We start from the raw sequence: 20710 nt of genomic DNA, 5'->3' as shown, positions 1-20710 counted from the left end.
AGAACTCAAATTTTTAATATTCTACTTTTCCAGCTGGTGTTAAAAGTTTTCATTGCAAGCCAATAAATGAATTCATTGAATTTTCATGCAAAACGCTAACACGATGCATGAGATGAGGGAAGAAAAGAGCTTTGCCTTGCTTATGAGGGAAAGCATAAGAAAAGGGGCAAAAGATGTTTACAGTGAATCACTGAAAACGGAAAATTCTGGGACTGAGAGAGAAGTTACAAATGAAGTTGTAGCAGCTAAGTCATCGGAAAGGTGTAAGAATAAACTGCAGGAAGCTCTCCTCTGCCGCGGCGGGAGCGAGCTGCGAGCACAGCACAGGCGGCAGGGCGGCTCCCGGGCGAGCACAGCTGCCGAGGGACTTGCAGGCCGGGCCAGCAGCACGCGTGCAGCAGCCGGCGACCTCGAAGGGGTCTATCACGCACAGCACCTGCAAAGGCAACGAACGCAGGGCTGCACCCGCTCCTCAGCGCGTCACGTATTTATCCCCTGGCTCTTCAGCGCTCACCCTCAGTCATAGGGCTGCGAGCCTGGGGGCACCTGCCCTACAGCCCCTGGCCCTCCCGTGTGCGACAGGCAGCCCCGGTCCCGCTCTCCTCGGGGAACCGAGGGACCTGTCGCCTCCGGGGCGAGCCAGGGCCCCGAGGGCAGGGAGCAGCTCCAGGCAGGACCCCCGCAGGGCGACGGCGGCCCCTCGCCTCAAGCCTTCCGCCGCGGGGCGCTGACAACCACCCCCGCAACCGGGCGGCGGGGCGTCGCCTCAGAGGCGGGCGGCGCCGCGCCCAGCCCACGGCGCGGGGGCCGGGCCGCCGCCGCCGCTCGCTCCTGGCGGAGGCGCCGTGCGCTGCGCCGCGCCGGGCCGGGCCGGACGGAGCCGGCGGAGCTGGAACCGGTACCGCTGCCGGTACCGCGGCCGCGCCCGCCGCTGCTTGGGGAGGTGGCGCCCGCGCCGCGCCCCCGCGCCCCGCCCGCCCCCGGCGGCAGCAGCAGCAGCGGCGGCGGCAGCAGCAGCAGCCTCAGCACCTCCGCCAGCACCGCCGGCAGCACCATGGACCTCTCCTTCATGGCCGCGCAGGTAGGCGCAGCCGCCTCCGCGCCCCTCCCTGCCTCCCCCTCGGGTTGCCCCCTCCGACGCCGCACTGCGCGCGGGTGAGGGGGGAGAACCGAGGTGAGGCGGGAGGAGGCGCCGCGCTGCGGGAAGTTGGGCGCCGCACCTGTTAGCGCCGCCCGCCCCCCGGGGCCGCCCCGTCCGGCGGGGCCCGCGGCAGCGCCCGGCTGGGCCCCGGGCTGGGCTGGGCCGGGCTGGGCCGGGGAGCCGCCGCCCCGAGGGCGGAGGTGCCGTCGGGTGGAAGCAGGGGTCTGCTCAGGCTTTCCCCGGGGTTGGTACCTTCAGACGGGGGGTGGGGGGAGAGGACAGCACTTATCCTCTTTTTTTAATGCAGACTGTAAACAGAACAGGAGATCTGATTTTTTTTTTTCAGTTCCTTTTCTCATAATACGTTTTTGTACTTGCGTCTGCATTTTTGTGCAGATGGGAGTGCACGCGGAGTCTAGCTTGGCGTGTAGAAATGGTCTCCGCTGTTTGCGTGACCAAATTGTGTTGGTCACAGCTGAGTTTTGGGCTTCATCTCAAGACACACACGGATATTGATATCGTGTATTGATATTCAATGTGCTGAAAAGTAACCAGTAGATGCAGGTCACCCAAAGCCAAAAATCGCCCTGGTGAGTCCAGGTGAACTAGGTTTTTAAGCAAGCAGGACCATGCTTTAGAGAAAGTCACGCATACTGAACAGCTATTTCATGTTTTTCCTAGGATAACTTCTTGTATTCATGTATATACATAATTGCGTGTGCATAGGTAGTTTCTTTTTTGGTTTTTTTTTTTTTTTTTTTTTTCCAAAAAGTGATTTGAGTCCAAGCTCAAAGGGCCAAAAATGTCACACACTGCTCAGGGACTAAATAGGGGCCAGACCCTGGCTTTACAGCGGTGTTGCTACTTGGACACTGATGTTAGTTGGAGGTGGTTGTTGGAAACCAAATCTGATACTGATCCTGCTTGTGTGGTTCTGTGTTTCATGGATGCAATGGACATTTTCTCTGCTTCCCTCCTTAAAGTCTGCTCCCTTCTTAGTGGGCATCAGGCTGTGCCTTCCTGAAGGTAGGAGTGAGCTGTTGAGAACCTCCTCTGTTTGGAGGTATTTCTGATAAGACTCTTTCTAAAGACTATTAAGAATTTTAAGCCCCAATGGGGAGAGGAAAGCATCACTTTGATTTGAGGTCTTTCTGTTAGCTGAAGTATTCAAAGAAAATTTTTTATGTATCAAATCACTTCTCTGTGGTCCCTCTCACCACAAGCTGTGAGCTCCCTGAGCCCATTTTTTGCTTACTAAATGGGGAGCTGGGAAGGTTTAGTATCCCCATCCTATGGAAGGAGAGGTGAGGCACAGCTGAAGCATTTACCGGTAATTGGTCTGTGGCACAGCTGGGACCAGAACAGCCCTTTCCCTTTGCATGCTCTCCCTTATGCTTCTTGTCCTATATTCCAAGTATCTTCTACCACAGCTGTGTGTATTCAAGGAAAGCAAAGCTGTGTGCTTCAGGCCTTCCAGAGAAGTTCTTTATTGGGATCATTTTACATCTTATGAAGGTCAGTAACGCAGCAATTTAAGTTGAATTGTGTGTTACTTCTGGATCTTCTGGGGTTGGTTTATTTATTCATTTTTTTCCTTTGTCCTGTTACATGAAAAAGAATCATCCATTGAATATTCCTTTGAAATCTGAGAATCTGCTCTTCCATGTGGGACATCTCTTTAAGGGAGAAAAGTATTTATGGTAACATCCCAAAGTAGGGAAGGCTACATGTGATGTGAGATCCCTCTCACCAGCATGGATACTGTGCTTCCCTCCCTGAGATAGAAAAGGGTAGAAAGCCTTCACCACACTTCCCCATGTCTCCCTCCAGACACTGTGAAGGGAGAGTGGGGATGAGGGAGGAAGGGACAAGCTGGTATAAAGTTTCCTTCCTGAGGTGGCCTGCTACACCTCAGGAAGGAAACTTTAAATACCTGGGAGCTGTCTTCTCTGCGAAGCCTTTGGGGTGGTGAGAAGACTACTGGGATGGGAAGGCTACCTGGAGGCACAGAAGGAGCTGGCAGGGAGGGAAGCAGCTCCAGATGGGAGTCATGAGGCGGATGTGGACGCCTTTGTGGCTCTCTCAGCTGGTATGTGGGGTTGACCAAGTCTGCAAACCATCTGTTTCCCTGCAGCAAATGGGGGAGTCCTCTGAGGGGTATTGGTATAATTAACCTTTTAGCAACTTTAGAGGGTTTCTTGGGTTCTGCTACTCCTGAAGGAAATTAATCCAGTTTTTAGGTTGCTGTGTGCAATGAATGCTACACTTAGCTCTGCTGACCCCCTGTCCCAGGGCCTTCGCACCTTTCTGTCCGAACTAAGCAGCCATTTCCACTTCCACCAACCTGGTGGCATTTCAGACAGATGGTCTCACAACCTCTCTAATTTCTCCTTTGCCTTACATCTGCTTTCTTTTCCCTGCTCTATCTTTCCTGCTTTTTTGAATCATCTCTGTAGCAAGTGTGGTGTTGTGGTCCACTGAGGTGACCTTTTGCAAGGGATGTCTGAAAATAGAAGAGAGTTATCGACCTGCACTCCCTTCCTGTAATCGGTGACATTAACGTCCTCATGACATGCAGTAGAGTTTGTATTTTACCTCAGGGATGCTAGGTATATGAATGCTTTATGCCAAAATCGGCAGCATCTAAACTGAGATGCTTAATGGTATAAAAGCAACGTTTAAGTCTTGACTGAGTTTAGTTTCTATGGGACCGTGTAGGCTGTTTGTGCTCCTGTAAGTTGCCTTTGTGTATCATTCTTACTGCACCTCTGCACCATTCATCCTGGACCCAAGACGTTTTTGTTAAACATCTTGTGAGACACCATAAATAGTCTTTGAATAAGTTAGGTTAACACCTTCAATCTCCATGCTACTGTAGTGTATTACAGAAGCTCAAAATCTGGCCTCCTCTAAGGTGTAGTGTCTCTTCCTGCCTGGGTGAAAGTGTAATACCAGCTAAAGCAGTAGTCAGTGTCTCTTAATTGAAGTTTTGGTCTAATTGCTAAAAACACTCTGTGGGTCACAGCTTGCAAATTTGGATTATTGCAATTGTGTGTTTAGCTCTTCAGGAACCTGGATATGAGAAACCTCCTTTCTAGAAGCACTGTCTATACAAAGACTTATGAGTAAACTGGAGTTTTGGTGTCAGCACCTCCCCTGCTTTTCTAAGATGTCTGTGAGACAGTTTATGCCTTGGAGGCCCTGAAACTACTTCTTGTGCCTGCAGAAGAAAGATCATTTAGGGGAGCATTCCATTATATACTTGATGCCAGAGAAAGGATAACATTTTGCTGATAAATACTGGTTTTGTGGAACAGGAGATTGTCAGAGTAGTAATGTTAAGAAATCTATGCATCTATGGTACAAGGGGTTGGATGCCTAGCTGAAGCAAGCACATCTGAAAATCTCAGCTGTAGTACATTTATTAGCTATGTCATGAAGAACAGCCTTTGATTGTGGCAATTAAATTGGTTGTTAAAATAAGCCCTTTTACATCTGTGTGTTTGTTCATCAGTAGTCAATTGTGGAGGCTTAGATGTCCTCTGTTCTGCAGGTGCTCAGATTGATTTCATTAAGGTCACTTGTGCTAATAAGGATGATTCATGTGTAGTCAAAGCCTATTAGGATTTTTTCTTTTTAAATACAGATCTTCATTAAAGTAATCATTTATTCCTCAAAACTACACCAAAGATGTTCAGCCACTGCTGAGCTGTATGCTGTATGTGTGGCTCATGTCTGTGTGCTGTTTGGTCATTTCAGAGTACTCTTGTAGTCTAGGTAACCTCAGAAATAGCCTCCTATTATAGGTAGAGACTTTAGCTTCCAGCATAAAAGCTGTTTTGGGGGAGGTTTGGAGCGCTGAGTCCAGGCCGAGAGCATTCAGTGCTTTTCAGATCTGGCTGCATGTTGCTTCATCTGTCAAAATATTCAACAGGAAAGCAGGGATCTGGGGTTTGCTGTCAGACAGGCAGGGGTAAGTTGCCCCCCTCCCTGCTTCTGACATGCTAAAATTAATACCCATTTAAGAACCAGCTAAAGCATTTCTGCTGCATAAAACCATAACAATGAAAATTACATCTGGGTTGATAATGTTGTGAGTGGTGTTGAATCGCATATTAAAATTGCAAAATAGAAGCATGTAGTGTAAAAACCTGGGAAGCTGCAGAGGAAGAAATGATGTCATGGTCTTCTGCATCATACAGATCAATATGAGCTGAACAGTACCTGCAGTTATAGTGCCAGTTATGTATTTTTCATGACTTATATTTACAGTTTAACTTCCCCTAAATCATTTATTGTAATTTTTGTCCCATACTGAAAATGAAAAATGGACTTTCTTAACTAGCAATATTTTTATGCTGGGGTATGTCTACATACAGTCAAAATACTACTTTAAGAACCAGGCAAATGATCTTTTCTTCTTTTACATATAGAACAGGGAAAAACCTTGAGAACATGGTCATCTCTGTGGATTTATTTTTGGCTTAAAGTCATGTATAATTCACATACTCATTTATCTTTTGATTCTCCATGTTCAAGAGGTCTTCATAAACAGCTCCTGAGGATCTGAAATGTAGTAAGTTGAATTCTTCATGCTTAGTTTCAATGACTCAAACTTTAGCCACAGTTTAAAAATTAATTTTTGCAATTTGTAATTCCTGTTGTAGCACCGAGGATTTTTTTACTGAAGGCATATTAAAAGAAAGCATGCCTCTGACTGGTTTCAGGAGTTAGAGAAATAAATGACCAATTCGGGACAAAAAGCAAAACCATAGAATTAATAAAGAGAATTTAAACTTCATAGACTTTGTGTTCTGTGTTACTCTTCCAGGCTTTCAGGTCTGAGAAGTGATTGTTTAAGTGACCTTGAGCCTTTCCATTGTCTTGGCAGTAGTTCAGGTCATGTTTCCCACAACAGGGCAGTGGTCCTTGGTGCCCCTTGAAGAAACCTTACACTGTAGCTACCTATAACCTTGCCAGTATAAGCAGTCCAAGGCTGCTGTGTCTCCAATTAAAAATGTTAGTGTGAGCTGTGTAACTTCTGGAAAGCACTAGAATACATGCTGTAAACTGGTTTGTTTTGGACATGTTTGACTTGCTACCCGTTTTGTTTTGGACGTGTTTGACTTGATACCCATATTTTCAAGAAGCTGTGGATTGCCTGTGCTGCAGAACCAGTGTGTGCACAGAGGGTGTTTGGCGTGCTGGGGCACCTGAATAGAGTTGCTTTATTTCCAGAAAATCTCAGATGTAGGTGCAGTATCGTTTAATTCCTTTCTGATGAGGTTTCAGGATACAAAAGGATGCACAGTTAGAATCTGCTGTAGTCTGTCATATCTGCATACAGGGAACTAGAGGATGGGGTAATTCTCTGTCTGTTTTCCCAGTTTTTCCTCAATATATTTTCTGCTGCAGGTGTCAAGAGGGATTCAGAGTCTTTACTGGCTGTGTGCTATTTCTACAGCGAAGTATTCTGAATGTATTCAAACCAAAAGCTTTAGAAACCCTTTTCTGGACTCAGTAGGCTACTTGCTCAATGCGAGCTTGTGTGTGTGCTCGTGTACACATATATGTGCCAAGAAGCTGGAATTCACTGCTTGCCTCCAGAGAGCGAGAGAGACCTTTTGGTCATGTTAGTACTTTGCGAGTCTACGCGTGACACATCTGAATGTGCTGGTTACTTGAAAGCTTAATTACGGCGTGTACAAGTTCAGGCAGACACACTGATTTCTTTTTTTTCTTTAAAAAGTATGATTGCCAAAGAGAAGCTCTAAGAGAAACCACACGGAGAATCATGATTTAAAGATGCATGAATCTTTCCTTGTCAAAAGCCGCCTTGATCATAATCTAAGACTTGGAGACATAAACCCTTTTATCCTTAGCATCAAACATGAATAATGTTAGCTAGGAGGGTAGAGGCATTGTCTGATGTGACTGGTTCAGTGTATGGAATAATAGGGCACTAAGAATTGCCCTACCAGCTCTGCTTTCTTCCAAAGATTAAAGTAATTTTCTCTGGCATCCTTTGGTTCCTCCAGAATGTCTTGACCTGTAGTAAATAAAATCAAATCATCAAGAAGCTGAAAGAGCAGGGAGGAGTTGAACTGCAGATGTCTAAAACTCTTAAGTTCAAGCTCAAGTTCTAATGCCTCACTGTGGTATGGTGCAGTCAGGGGGACAAGTTGTCTAATCCAGATGTTGTAGAAAATCTATTTTACCTGCAGAAATCAATGGTGTCCTCATCCAGGATATTGTTAGCAGCTGAGGTAAGAATCATTTTCTGGAGAAACCTTTCAGTTGTTTGGTGCAGCTGAATCACACTTTCGTTGGGGGCAAAAAATGAGGAATCCCTGCGCTTTTTCTATCATGACAATAACACTGCAAACTGCATTTCCAAAACTTTTATAGCAGAAACTTCTGTGCCAACAAATCTTTTGAACATTTTACAGAGAGTTGGCTTATTGGTTTTGTGAAACATGTATATCTCACTTTGGAAGCGGCTGCCCTTTCAGAATTATGCTTGTAACTGCCGTCAAAGATGCTAAAAGCAGCAAAACAGTTAAGCATTTGCTGCACTTGAAGCACATGTGTATGGTTCCAGTGACCTCAGCAGGACTTAACATGAAATATCTCAAAGCATGGCACAGATGGGGTGAGGATGCTTTGCAATTCCTAGGAACAGCTCCTAGAAGAGCAAGGGGAAATCTGTTTTGATCATGCTACTAATCCAGAGAAAGCTGGGATTATGTGTTTGGGAGTGGCTGTATTTCCACTGGTTAATAGTGGGACAAATTTCTCATAGGAGTTGCTGAAGCTTATGAAAAGAGCAAATCGTAGGAGGAGTGGTAGGGAAGGAAGAGGGGGAAGTGGTTGGGCTTGTAATGTGGCTATTTGTGCACTCTAGTTATGTGAGCACTTGTAGAGGGGATGAGAAGACCCTGGGTATACTCATTTTGTTTCATGTGCCAATTAACCATGAGATTAGTTCCATGAAGTGTCTGTGTGTTTGTTTATTTAACAGTCGCATGATTTTCAGTGCATATAGACCAAACAGTACACAAGCATAGTTGGTGGCAGCAGCAGCTGTGGTCCTATTGTAAGCAAGAAACAGCTACAGACGGCAGGCAAAAGGAATGAAGACTGCAAAAGAACTACATTCATGATGAACATTTTGCTTGTTCAGGTGCCTGGTTTTATTTAGCAGTAAAAGCCCAACTGTAGTGTATTCTGAGCCCTAACACTCTTTGCAGGCTTGACGAGAGCTGAGTTTACTGGGTAGCCTGGTGGTATTGGGTCATCAGAATCCATAGGCTAGAAAATCCAGCCTGAATATAGATTATTATTATTTTAGGTTAATAGGACTGAATTTCCCCATTCATCGATGAACTGCAAGCACGGGGGAGGAAAGTAAAGGTTCTGTTTTGAGCTTTGTTGGAGATGTTATTGCCTCTGGCCATTAGGAAGTCAGCTTAACCATTTAGCTGTTCCTAATCTTGTTCCCATATCAGGCAAAAAGCAAAGGCCAAAAAACTCCAAATGAATCAGTTGCGCAGGATTTAGTGTAGCTGCATGATGATTTGGTGACTGTTGGTACACTATCAAATTAGATCAAAGAAAACATTAGAGCCTTTGAAAGGAGCGTGGTGATGTGGGATGCAGAAAATTAGAACAGCAACCCCAGTAGATTCAGCGGTGACCAGCTCTGTTAGCTTGCTATGTCTGTCTGTTGAGACTTACTTTCCTTGAAGGTATTTTCTGTCATGAATTGCATTATCTCCCTAAGCCAGCAATGCCTGTCAGTCCTCTCTGTTGTTTCAGTAGGCTCCTTGGCTTGATGAGTGTAGTATCTTAAACAAGATTGGTGTTAACTCCTTTCACTGTTCACAGGGACTATGAATTTTAAAGGCTTGTTTGGAATAGTGATAGGTGTCTGGTGCTTTGAGCATTTTTTTTTCCAAGAAATGTACACTTCTGTGTCAAAGGAAGATCCTGGAAAATTGGTTGTAAATTGAAGACAGTCATGTCACCCATCAGTGGCTTGATCTACTTTTTGTGCCTGTGAATAAGTCAAGAATGGCTCCATTGATTTCACTGGAGTAGCAGCAGTCTAAGTGCAGCGGAATCCTGTAGCAAACATGATCCTGACGTTGCCTATGAAGTTGTTGGTGCTCATGTACATAAAGGGCTGGAATGAAGAGTGAGGAGTTTGCCTTCTGTTTGGAAAGCACTGAGTGTCCAGGCCAGGCTCTTCTCTTCCTCTCTAGCTTTGGAGTGAACAATACTTGTGTCTACATTGAGTGTTAAACAGGAGGAAAACCCATGATCAGACCAGAAACACTGAATGTTTGTCGAACGTATGCTCTGCCGCTTTGGAGGGAGGAAGGGAAGCAGAGGCAACATGGTGCAAAATTTCTCCCTGCAAATATTATGGTGCTGTGCGTACATGGCAGCCAGAGCTGTTGCTGTTAGTGGTAGTCACTACCCACCCTTTCTCTTGCTGGCTCCCACCCACACACACAATCCTTTTAGGTCTGTCTCACAGCACTGGCTGTTTAAAATTATGTGTACTCTTAAGCTGAGTCTGTAGTCTTCCTGTTCGGAGAGCTGAATTGTGCACTTATAGCAGCTGTGAGAACCAAAACCTGCCAAGAAGCAGCTAATTAGAAAACATTAACTTTCAGTCACTTCAGAAAAGCTCAAAGCCTCTTTGCAGTTGGCTTTGGGAGGATAGTTGGATATAGGGCCAATTCTTTTGATTTTGCAAAGAGATTATCTCCTGCGTCAAAACTGAGTTGGGGGGCTCATCCAGTTATCTGTTGCCATTTTGCTTCTTTCTAAGAAGCCTTTCAGATGTTAGGAAAGGGAGGTCACTCTAGGAAGGAGCAATGTATGTTTAAAATGAAACCAGCTTCCACTGAGACTTTCTTTTTCTGCCAAATCAACTGGATGAGCAACTGGATGAGCATCTGTAAAGCATGTAAAGATGTGCTGAGCCTTGGGGTTTGTGTTCTGGGACTGGTGAAAGCCCCACAGAGTCACTGTATGTATGATCCCTGGAAGGAGGAAGGACAGTAGTGTCACTTCAGCTGATGCATAAAGGTGTTGAGGTGTATATTCAGAGAGAGAAATAACAGCTGAACAGATGAGGAAACAAACACACTAAACAAAATATAAAGTTGTGAAGGACTTCCAGAAGAGCAGTTGAACCCAAAGTCTGGGAGCAGCTGATCATGCTTCAATTCTCTGTCCCCAGTTAAATGTATGCTTAACTTCAAGTATGTGAGTAATCCTCTGAACTACTCCTCTGTTAAAGTATATAATTAAGTGCCTTGATATATTTGAATAACTGGCAAGGCATTTTGGGGTATCGTAATAACTTTCTTTACAAGTGAGCTCTACTTGAAATTGGGTTGTTCCTCTCTTCTTCCCCTTTCCGTGCACCACATAAGTTTCTCCTGGACTCTTCCCAGGGATTTTCTCCCAACTCTTCTCATATATACATGTATAAAAGTTTTCCTTCTAAGTCAGGCCTACTCTCCTTTTTTGGTATCTTTCTACATCTGTCATATCCTCTATTCTCACATTTTGTAAATCATTGTGGATGCTTTGGTTGCACCTGCTCAAGTCCAAATCCTGCAAAGATTTAAGCTTAGTTCTGAAAGCTTTGGGTCAAAGAGTAAAAATTCCTCCTGTGCAGGGACCAGTCATCATGCTTTAATTAAGATCTATGTTCTGAGAGGGAGCAGATCTTTATACAGGGCTGTGTGTATCCAGCTTCATCAGGTCTTGGTAGAGCCCTCTGAAGAGACTGAAGAAAGACATTACTGTTTACAGAACCACAGATGAAGAAGCTGAAATTTGGGCAAGGAGAATTCACTATATTTGTAGAGGAACCAAGCTCTAAAGGCCAAAATCTGTTGTCCTAGCAACATTTATCAGTTCAGTGTGTGATCCAGGCAAATCTCATGCTTCTGTTTTCCTCTGTTCCATCCTTGCAGGTACTTTTAGATCTTTAGATGGGTCATGTAAATAAATGACTAAGTAAAAGGAGTATGTTTATAGTGTGGTGCTGATCAAGGATGAAGGGGGAACAGAGCAGCAAACCAAAATGCTACAGTCACTGAAAGCATAAGCAATGCAACAGAAACTTTCTCAGTTGTCCTGCTAAAGACAGAAGTGTGTTAGTGTGTTGTACGTCTGCCCAGAGTCTTTACTTGGTTGCAGGTTAGAAAAAATAGTGATAGATATCAAATCTAAAACCCTGGAGATAGAAGTACCATCTCATCCATGCTGTTTTGCCTTTTGATTGCTCTCTAGCTGGGGCAGTAAAACTTAAAACACCAATTTGAAATATTCTGAATTTTCTTCCCTAGATGCTGAACCCAGGAGCCATTTGGGAAAAAAATGTTGAAAATGCATTCCCAAACACTCCTCTCTCTTCCATCCCATGATATGTTTTTCCCTCAAGATTTTGGGGAAAGGTTTACCGAATAAATGGCTGCTAATGTTAAGTCATGGCAAATGGGTGTTGTTCTGTAATAGGATTCAGGCAGCTGTAAAATGGTTTATTCTGTCTTGGTCTCTGAACCATGTGATTGGGCATGCTGTGAAATTGTGCAGATGGGTAAAGCAGTGAAATCCTGAACTGATTCATTGTCGAGGTGGCAGATGTTTTATTCCCCTGGTGTGTTTTCTGGCATTTCTCACCGATGTAGAACAGAATCAAAAGGAACTGAATTGTTGTGCGCTCTCCCCCTTGTTCTTGCAACTCATTTCTCCTGTAATGTTATGAAGTGTGAGAAGAGGTATTTGCCTCCTGACTTCTCTTAAACTGTGCTTTAAACTTTCACAGGTAACTCTTTATCCAGTCAGCTGTAATTTTTAGCACGGGTGGATTTTAAGGTTACTCTTACTTACCTCTTTGGTGTACATAGTACTCTCTGCAGTCCTTTAAAGATGAGCATTTGGATGACTAAATAAACAGTCCTGCCTCTAAATCATTTGTCTCCAGACCTCTGGTCTGCACAGGAAATGGCAAGCAGAAAAGGAGGCATGGAGAAGGCGGAAGACAACACGTTAACAGCTGCTGCCTGGGCTGCCGCAATAGCAACCCGCTGCTGTTCAGCAAAGCCTTTAGGTAGCAGGGTGTACCACAGGGAGCACTGGGGTAAGAAGTGAGGGGAGGTGGGAGAGAGCCAGCAAGGGTAGTTTTGGACAAATTCTCTCTTCCTTGAGTATGCAGTGTTCTTGAACTAATGTAGATAATGCTGGCCAGCTTTTGGGGGCTAATTCATTATTTTTGAGTGTTGGCTTAGAAAATGGCACCTAGGTTATTAAAAGCCCTAAGCTCGGTTCTGGAGAATGAATGATTTAGGAGGGTCTCTTCTGAAATGATGGCTGGTCCTGTCTTGCTGCATGAACTTTACCGTTAGAAAACTAATACATATTTTTACACTATTTGTTTAGCCATGCATAAGCAAGAGTATCATTTCATTGATACAAGTGGATTTATAATCTTTTAGATTTTAGGCATTAGTTTTTTGTTAAAGAATAAATTGTTCTATCAGTAGTGTAGCTTGTATGATGTGAGGGATTCAACTGGACTCTACCACGCCCATGCCGTGTTTTTACAGAAATGCATAACGTTTAGGGTATGGGTGCTGTTGTTCAGTGTGCCACACTGTTGTTCTAGAGGGCTCTGGAGCTGTACTAATACAAGCTGTGGTCAGGCATATATTGTCATTTCAGGTGAGACGTAGCTGGGAATTCGCACTCGGACATGTTGATCGCCTGTGTTAGCTGCATGGTGGCCTCAGTGAGTGCATCTTGGGACAGCTGGCAGCTTCGCTGCATGGAGAGGGCAGTCTTGATCTAAAATCCTGCCCCCGCAAGCACTATGGGCATCACCAGGCTGGCTGAAGTAACCTGCCTAAAAACTGGCTTTCTCTCCATTCTCTAAAAATACATCTCCAGACACGTCAAGCCTTGCCTGTCCCTCCATGCCCTCGTGTTGCCCCAGTGGTGTCCCATTACCACACTGCCACCTTCTGCCTTTTTTCACTCAAAAGCAGGATGTGTGCGACACAGGCAAGCCGGGAAAGGTGAAAATGCCGAAAGAAGCCCTCCTGGAAGGGAGCGGAGGCACGTGGGCTTTCTGGTGAGCTGGGATGTGCTGCGGCAGCGTGGCTGGGGGCGGTGGGCAACGTGCAAACTGAGCAGGGAGCAGGACCGCAAGCTGCTGTGCGACTGGGCGGCACCAGCTTGAGCACGCGCACTTGGACCAGGCAACCACAGACAGTGTACCTGTACAGCCTACGGGTGGCTGCCACGGTGTGTCAGGGTTACTGTCCGATTGCTACGTACTGCAGTTACCTACCACCCACCCAGTTAAACTTTTGATGTGACTTTCAGTCACATTAGCTTCGAACCATTTTACAAAGGGGATAAAGTTTCATATGCAAATAAAGGCTAGTACTGAGAGGGAGGCATGGTTTGCCTATGCTGCCAAGGGGGAAATACGGGCCTTAATGAGAGCTGATTCCCAGTTCAGAGCTTCCTCAATGGAGAAGCTTAAACTGGCCGTGGCTGACAGAGGCAAAGCGGCTAATCCTTCCTGGGCCCTTTATATACCATCAGGTGTCCTTGCAGGTAATGGTTGTCCTAAATTCTACTCATCCACTGAAGGCCATCTGGAGACTTCTGTTTTCCCGTATCCTTCAAATGACTTTAGCAGGTGATCTTACTCAGTTTTGGAAAACTGGCCCTGCCAGATCCTGCACCACTTCAGTGAAGGGCTGGCCAGCTGGCAGCGCAGGGCGCACTCTTCCCAGAAAATAAGCAACATCTCTGAGTGCTGATCTTGACGAAGGCCCCAAAGAAGGGATAAGCTCTTGTGTAGCAGTTTGCCTGAGGATCGTGCTACGCTCCCGTCGGTCCTTGTAGCCATGCCCTTTGCTGCCTGTCTCGCAATAGTAACAGAATGGCAACAACCGAGAAATACTCCATCTGTCTCGCCTGTTTACAGCTTCTGCGTTCACTGACGTGGGAGTAAACAAGCTCAGGATTCATGCACTTGCATGATTAGCTGTTTATTTTTAAAATGAGTCATTTAAAAAAATACAAAAGCACAACTGAAGGTAAAATAGCCCTGTCAGCACCTTCTGTGCAGATTGCAACATTGCGCTTGATCTGAGATCCCTCTCTTTATGTTAATTTAATAGAAGACCTAAGATAAAGGCCATATCCTTACCTGCTAAAAATGTTTCACTTCTGAGTAGGCTTGTACCAAGACAGGATCTGGCTCTCCAAATGTAGCTTATGCTGTGTTGCTTGTTCACTGCTGCCATTTTATTCCCCGGTTTAATTACCAGTTCTCCCAAGATGAGTAACTGCCTCACATGTAGGCAAATGGTGTTTACTGTAAAAAGGCTGAGTGAATTCAATAGTTGCATGAATGTTACAAGAATCAGAGACAACTTTCCTATTTTGTTTGAAAATACTGAGATAAAACATGTGAAATAATTAACATTTTCTCTCTGATAGCCAAGAAACATGCCTGAGCTCATATTTTCTAGCTTCATATCCTCAGAAAAGTGGGTGCAAAACTAACTGTAGTAGCTTACATGGTTGCTAAATATTTATTGAAGTCAAGCAACAGTTGACAGTACACCATTCTCTAAATGAAGCCGTTAGCAAAGTTGACAGGGTCAAAACTTGTGCTTTGTTTTCCAGGGCCAAAGTGAGACAATCCCAGATAAACAGAGAGAGAGCGCCACTAATAACCCTCAGAGTCACAATATTTAGGCACATGGGTGTCGCACTCTTCATTCTGTCTCTGCTTTCCTCTCCTCAGAGCTGTGGGGGACCACACACAACAAGCATTTCACGGCGGGAACGCTGGAGCTGTATTTGTGGCTTGGAGATAAAAGCAGTCCTCCCTTGGGCAGAAGGGGCAGAGCAGACTTGAACAATCTGAACCCAGTAATTGCCCCTTAGCAGCTGCCCCTGGGACGTGTATTCCTGCACAGTGGCATCAGGGGTATTTTTGTAAGCAGGACAACCTGTGGTTAAAACTCAGGAAAGGTGCAAAGAGGAGATATCTCAGGTGTGAGCAGGGGAAGGAGCATGGCTGAGTCGCCAGGTTAGCTGTTAGCAATTATACGGTGCTTCTCCATTTGCTGTGTTGGCGTTCATAAATGGGACTTATGGATCCCTTAGGACCCTAGCAATAAGTCTGTTGCTGAAGTACTGGGATACAGTATGACTCTGTGTACCTGTAAGCTCAGCCCCCAGCAAGTGCTAGTACACGGACAATGTGTACAGGGATGTGACCTTAATGCTGCAGTGAGGCATCTTATGCTTCAATTCCTCTTTTTTTGGGGAAACTTCATTCCTGCTGCTGCTGCCTTTCCCTGACCTGCAAATGCAGACTCGCACCTAAGTCCTGAGGGATGGCAGCAAGTGGCAGTGCTTGACTCTCTGTGCCACTGCTTGGCCCTCCTCTGCCTGCGGCTCTGTGTGATGATGCTGTTGCCTTCCTGCCCACCCCATCAGCTAGCATCAAATCCATTTGGTGCTTGTCTCTTAGGACTGCTGAAGGATGTATTTATTCAGTAGTTTAAAAATATTGTTCTATATAGGATCCTGTATGTTGCTCCTGATGTGGTTCCGCTGATGTGCCATTAAGAAATTTCTGCATTTCACTGGAAGCACTAGATTGTAGCTTTCAAAATGAAGCAGTTTGCATGGTTTCCCTCTGTTACTCTTTTCCTCCTGTTTTTCTAAATAATCATAAAGCAGACTTGTTTTTATGAGTCAAGGATCAACACTTCAAGAAGCACAACTTTCACTAATCCTTCAAATGTGGTACCATTTTTGCTGTGGGAGCATTTATTTCATATTTAATCTTTGTTACATTTATTTCTGTAGGTCCAAATTCAACTGTAGGCTATGCTGCCCTGCGCTGATTTTACAGGGCGGGGGCTGTCAGCAGAGCCCTCACTTCTTTACTCCAGAGTTGATTTTTTTTTTTTTTTTTTAATCTTTTTCACAGTAGCTACTAAATAGCCTCTAAATCTTTTTGGAAAATGTGACAAAGTCCCAAAGAGACAGGTTGATGGGAACAATTGCTGTTAAAAGGCAGGAAGCAAAACAGTGGTAAGGGCATATGTGCATTCACATCACGTAAACCTGATGTCTACCAGGGTGAGGTTGCACACGTTCTCTTTGCTGCCCGGGCAACCCCACAAGCGACAGGATGTCGTCTGATCTTATTGCCATTTAAGGACAGGGTTAGCCCTAGCCTTTCCGCCGGTATGCAGGGGCAGAAGGCACCTCCTTCATGTGTCCCAGGCAGAGCAGTGGCCCTCAAACATGGAGGAGCACGTGTGGATGGAGGGTGGAACTGCTGCTCTGTTCTCCATCTGCTGCAGCCCACCAGCACGGCTGCACTTGTCCCAAAGAGTGAAGGGAGGTACTTGATCTAGGAGCAGAAGGGCAGCCCAGAAGAAAGTGTTTCCAATACACCGCTCCCTCATGTCGTTCAAGGGACTTTTCAGGTCCACATTGTTGTGTGCGCGCTGAGTACTCTGCACTCAAGTCAGCCTTAAAACAGCAGTGGGAATAAACACCAGCCTTGCCTGGGCTAAGTACATATGTTCAAGGGAAAACAATGCACAGTTAAAATTGTCATGTAGCTAAGATATGTAGCAGGGTTGGAAAAATATGCAGGAATCATGAGCAGATCTGGGTCTACTTGCTATTGCTGTCTTTTAGCTCCAGTGTTGCAAGTGTTTTGCTGATGACAGTTCTTAGATTTTGAGCTTCACCTTTCTGCAGTGTGAGTGGAGCCCCCGCAAGCTGTTTGGCACCTAGAGAATCCGTAAATAAAGGCAAGTTAGTGTTACACAGAACAGTGGAGAGAAAAATACAAGCTGAGGAAATAACAAGTGACTGATCAGCACTCCACTGGATGCAGAGCAAACTGGGAATGTTAAGAAGATTTGGAAAACTGAAATGATCAACCAAAGAAAAAAGCTATTTTTTTCCTTAATCTTTGGCCTTGTTCTTGTCTGTCTCAATTAATTTCCTGCTTTCAATGTAAGACCATGTATTTCATAAATAAACCTTTGTGCCAGCCATCTCATCCATCAATTTGTATTTCCTGTCAAAATGTCATCTTCTAATTCCGGTTGGCCTACAATGACCTCTTCTCTTATCCACTTCTTAGATTTAAGAGATGTCTTCTCCCCGGTATCCCCGTAATCTTGCATGTAGTTTGTCATGCACAGCAAAGCCACTTTACTGTTTCTTCCTGAATACCTCCTGAAAACCCTTCTTTTGTAAGGTCAGCAAAATACTGTGCAATGGCTGGACTGCTGCTGCCCAGGACCCTCTAACTGTTGCTCTGTCTTATTGCCAGCTTTGCCCTTCTCCCACTCTGCGAGTGTCCAGTCTTTTTTTTCTTAGATTGTGATCAAGACTTTTCTATTTATTCTCATAGTACCTATAGGATCCTTATAGTAAACTAAGGCTGTTACTTTCTAGAGTCAGGAACAAAATGAAGCATTTTCAAATCACAGGTATTGAAATATTCTGTCTATTGAATACAGTCTTCAAGGAATTTTCTTTTTCACAGATGTGAAGAAATAGAAGTGCGTTTCCATGTGTGCATCCATGTATGTCTGAAAGCTGTCAGCCTTCCAGTGATCCTTCCAAAATGGGAACAGTTCCATAGTCACTGGCTGTTCGTAGTCCTGCTGCTGCGTATCGGGTAGCAAATGGTAGAGCATTTTCTACTAGACAATGAAATGGGTTACACAGGTGCCTGTTACCATTCTGGGTGCATCTTGTTTTGGATGGTCCCTCTTCAGTGTCCTTCAATTTGGTGTAAAGCCCAACACACAAATAACAGGCAATAAAAAATACAGACAGATTAAATAACTGCATGGGCTAACCAGAGAACATCTCTGAAAGCTGCTAACAGTGCTAATAAATTCTGTTAGTCCTTCAGTTTTAATGTTGTTGATGAGGTGAGAGCAATGTGGAAGAGCTCTCAAGTCAGTGAAGCTGACAGAAAAGAGTAATTCCTTTATGGATATCTATCTTTGTGCCAACTTTCTTTTACCTAAGCAGTTCGAATTCAAATGCTTCTTCATTCAATTATCTGGCAGCTTGCACAAGTCTGCAAGTTAGTCCTGTGAGTGGGAAACAGCAGCCTCTCAGTTCATCAGTTCTGGGCTGTCTGCTGGTAACACCCTTGTTTTCTAGGGGTGTGAGATTTTTTGATAGAGATAAAAACAATCTCATGCCTTTTGCTTATGCATCTGTTTTCTGATCTGGATTTCAAAAACTTGCATTTAGATTCAGTTTTATGCATCGGTTCATTACAAAGAGTCTATTTGCATAGTGCATTTCAGGTTATTAGTCTTCATTTGTATTTTTCACCCTGTTGCTGAAAGTACTGTTGTCTTTATGTGTACTTGTCAAGGTGGGATAAAAGTTTTTGTTCCCTTTCTGGCCCTTCTCTGGTCAGATGATATTTGTCTGTAGCTTTTCAGCTCCTCCTCACTCCGCTCCATCTTTTAAATCAAGCCCTCCAAGCAAGCAGCAAATTCAAATTGATCATCAGACCTCAGACTAACTTTGCATGTTGCAGTGAGATTGTAGTTGGTTCAATGGAAGCTGAGGTTATCAGGCATATTGTCAATAAATGTATTGGTCAGCTGAGAACAAGAATTATGTGTCTGTGCTGACTCCACATCTTTAAAGAGGATAGTAAAAGTTCATGTGTGGATGTGAATGAGGATGTCTAAAAAAAGATGGCTATGGCCTTGAACTGAGGCCAGCACCTCGGGATCAGCTGTCAGGTGTGCATGGAGTGGTCAAGGTCCAGTTAGTGTTGCTCTGGTTTTGGTTCATTTCTTTCTATTCTCAGTAACATTATCATAAAAAGAAATGGGTTTAGTTCATCTGAAATAATGATACAAATTAACAGTTCATTTTTTTTCTATTAAAAACACATTTAATCTTGCCGCTAGCTTCTTTCCCTTCGTAACTGCTCCACTTGACAGAGCATGTTATCCAACAAGCGTAAAGGGTGTCACCTGGAAGAAACTTTCTTAAATGTGGCTTTCCATGCGTACGCGTTTCTGGGCCATATGGCTTAGTGCAGCAGAGTCACACACGAGTCATGCATTTATATTTATATAATTTCTGTGTTAAGAGCATCATTGAGGTCATAAAATTCTACTCTGACCTGACAAGTATCCTTTTTTAATCTTATTACAGTACTTTGTGTAAAAATGTTTGATTTTTCACTCAGATTTGTTAATAGCAACTCAAGCATTTATCTTAGCAAAATGTCATACCTCTTAATCCACGAGAGATCACAGTAACTTTTTGAGAAAAAGAGTATGTAATATACCCATAATTAAGTCCACTGATGTCAGACTTTTCATGCCTAAAATATCTCATTTCCATTTCTGCAAAGGAAAAACAATGTCAGCATCTAAATTGTGGGCTTTAATGAAGGCCTAAAATGACAATAATATGTATGAGATAATATTTGAAGTCTGTCAACAGAAACTGGGGTCATCTGGCTCTGTCTCTACAGGTCCAGGTCCAGTAGCCAGCTTCCATCCTCTTGTCTTGCTTTTCTTACTGTCATAACTAGAGATCAACAGGGATCATCTGGGCACTTTTCAGCCCCCGAATGCCAGGCAGCCTTTGACCAAAAACACTCACAGTTGCAGTGAGTGAGACAGATCAAAGGCAGCAGAACAGGTATCAAGTAGAGGAACTGGAGTGGTAAGAGGGAGAATAACACTTGGTGAAAAAATGAAGGAAGACAGAAGAGTAATGGGAGCAGGGCAGGAGAGATAAGAGAGAGATGGATGAAAGGAGGAAAGATGAAATGAGATTGAAGTGCAAATAATTTTTGCTCCAATTCCTCAATTTGCTTTCTTTTCCACACCCAATCTGAATAACTTGGTTACTATGCCTTCTCCTCCCTACGGCTTAATCACGAGGGTATTTGTTGTGGTGCAAGTCTGTTGGAGTGTGGTTGTTTTCTTTTTCCTTATAACTTAACCCCAAGAGAAGACAGTGCTACAAAGAACTGACATGAGGCAATTACCTTTTGTAATGAGGACCTCTCTCCTGCTGTAACACTTACATGATGTTTTCTGAAGATAAAAATGAGTATGCCCTTGTACTTAGCCTCGTGGTGAAGAGTGTTCAACAGCAGCCTTTGGCTGATGTGGCAGGAACGTCTGTAGGAGTTATTTTTCTGACAGAAGCAGTAGACTAGCTTGCTAGATTTTGAATTTGTTCAATGTTGTGAATCAACTAGTTCATTAGGACTGGTGAAATGTAAGCTAGTGACAAGGATGATTAAAAATAAACAGGACAATATCATAAATCCATAACTGGTAATCTGCAATGCAGAGGATTTTCTGAGATTCATCAATTGGTCTTGCAGCAGACACTGAGCAAACACAGAAAGTCTTGAAGGGCTTATAATCAAAACAGACAAGATAAGGCAAAAAGAAACTTAACATGTTAATCAAA

At 44.3% G+C, this 20710-nt stretch overlaps 1 protein-coding gene across 1 annotated transcript in view; it reads left to right on the top strand.

Annotated features, from left to right (window-relative positions):
- The first annotated feature begins 820 nt into the window (after window positions 1–820).
- C5H14orf132 (chromosome 5 C14orf132 homolog) overlaps window positions 821–20710 on the top strand; it is a 47126-nt gene continuing 27236 nt past the window's right edge. The window contains exon 1 of the mRNA XM_064512112.1: window positions 821–1081. Coding sequence (XP_064368182.1) covers window positions 1055–1081 — 27 coding nt within the window. The 5' untranslated portion in view covers window positions 821–1054. The remainder of the gene's footprint in view (window positions 1082–20710) is intronic.

This window comes from Dromaius novaehollandiae, chromosome 5 (genome assembly GCF_036370855.1).
Source record: "Dromaius novaehollandiae isolate bDroNov1 chromosome 5, bDroNov1.hap1, whole genome shotgun sequence".
Classification (NCBI taxonomy): Eukaryota; Metazoa; Chordata; class Aves; order Casuariiformes; family Dromaiidae; genus Dromaius; species Dromaius novaehollandiae.
The sequence above is the reverse complement of the archived record's forward strand: the minus strand, read 5'-3'. Positions and strand labels throughout refer to the sequence as shown.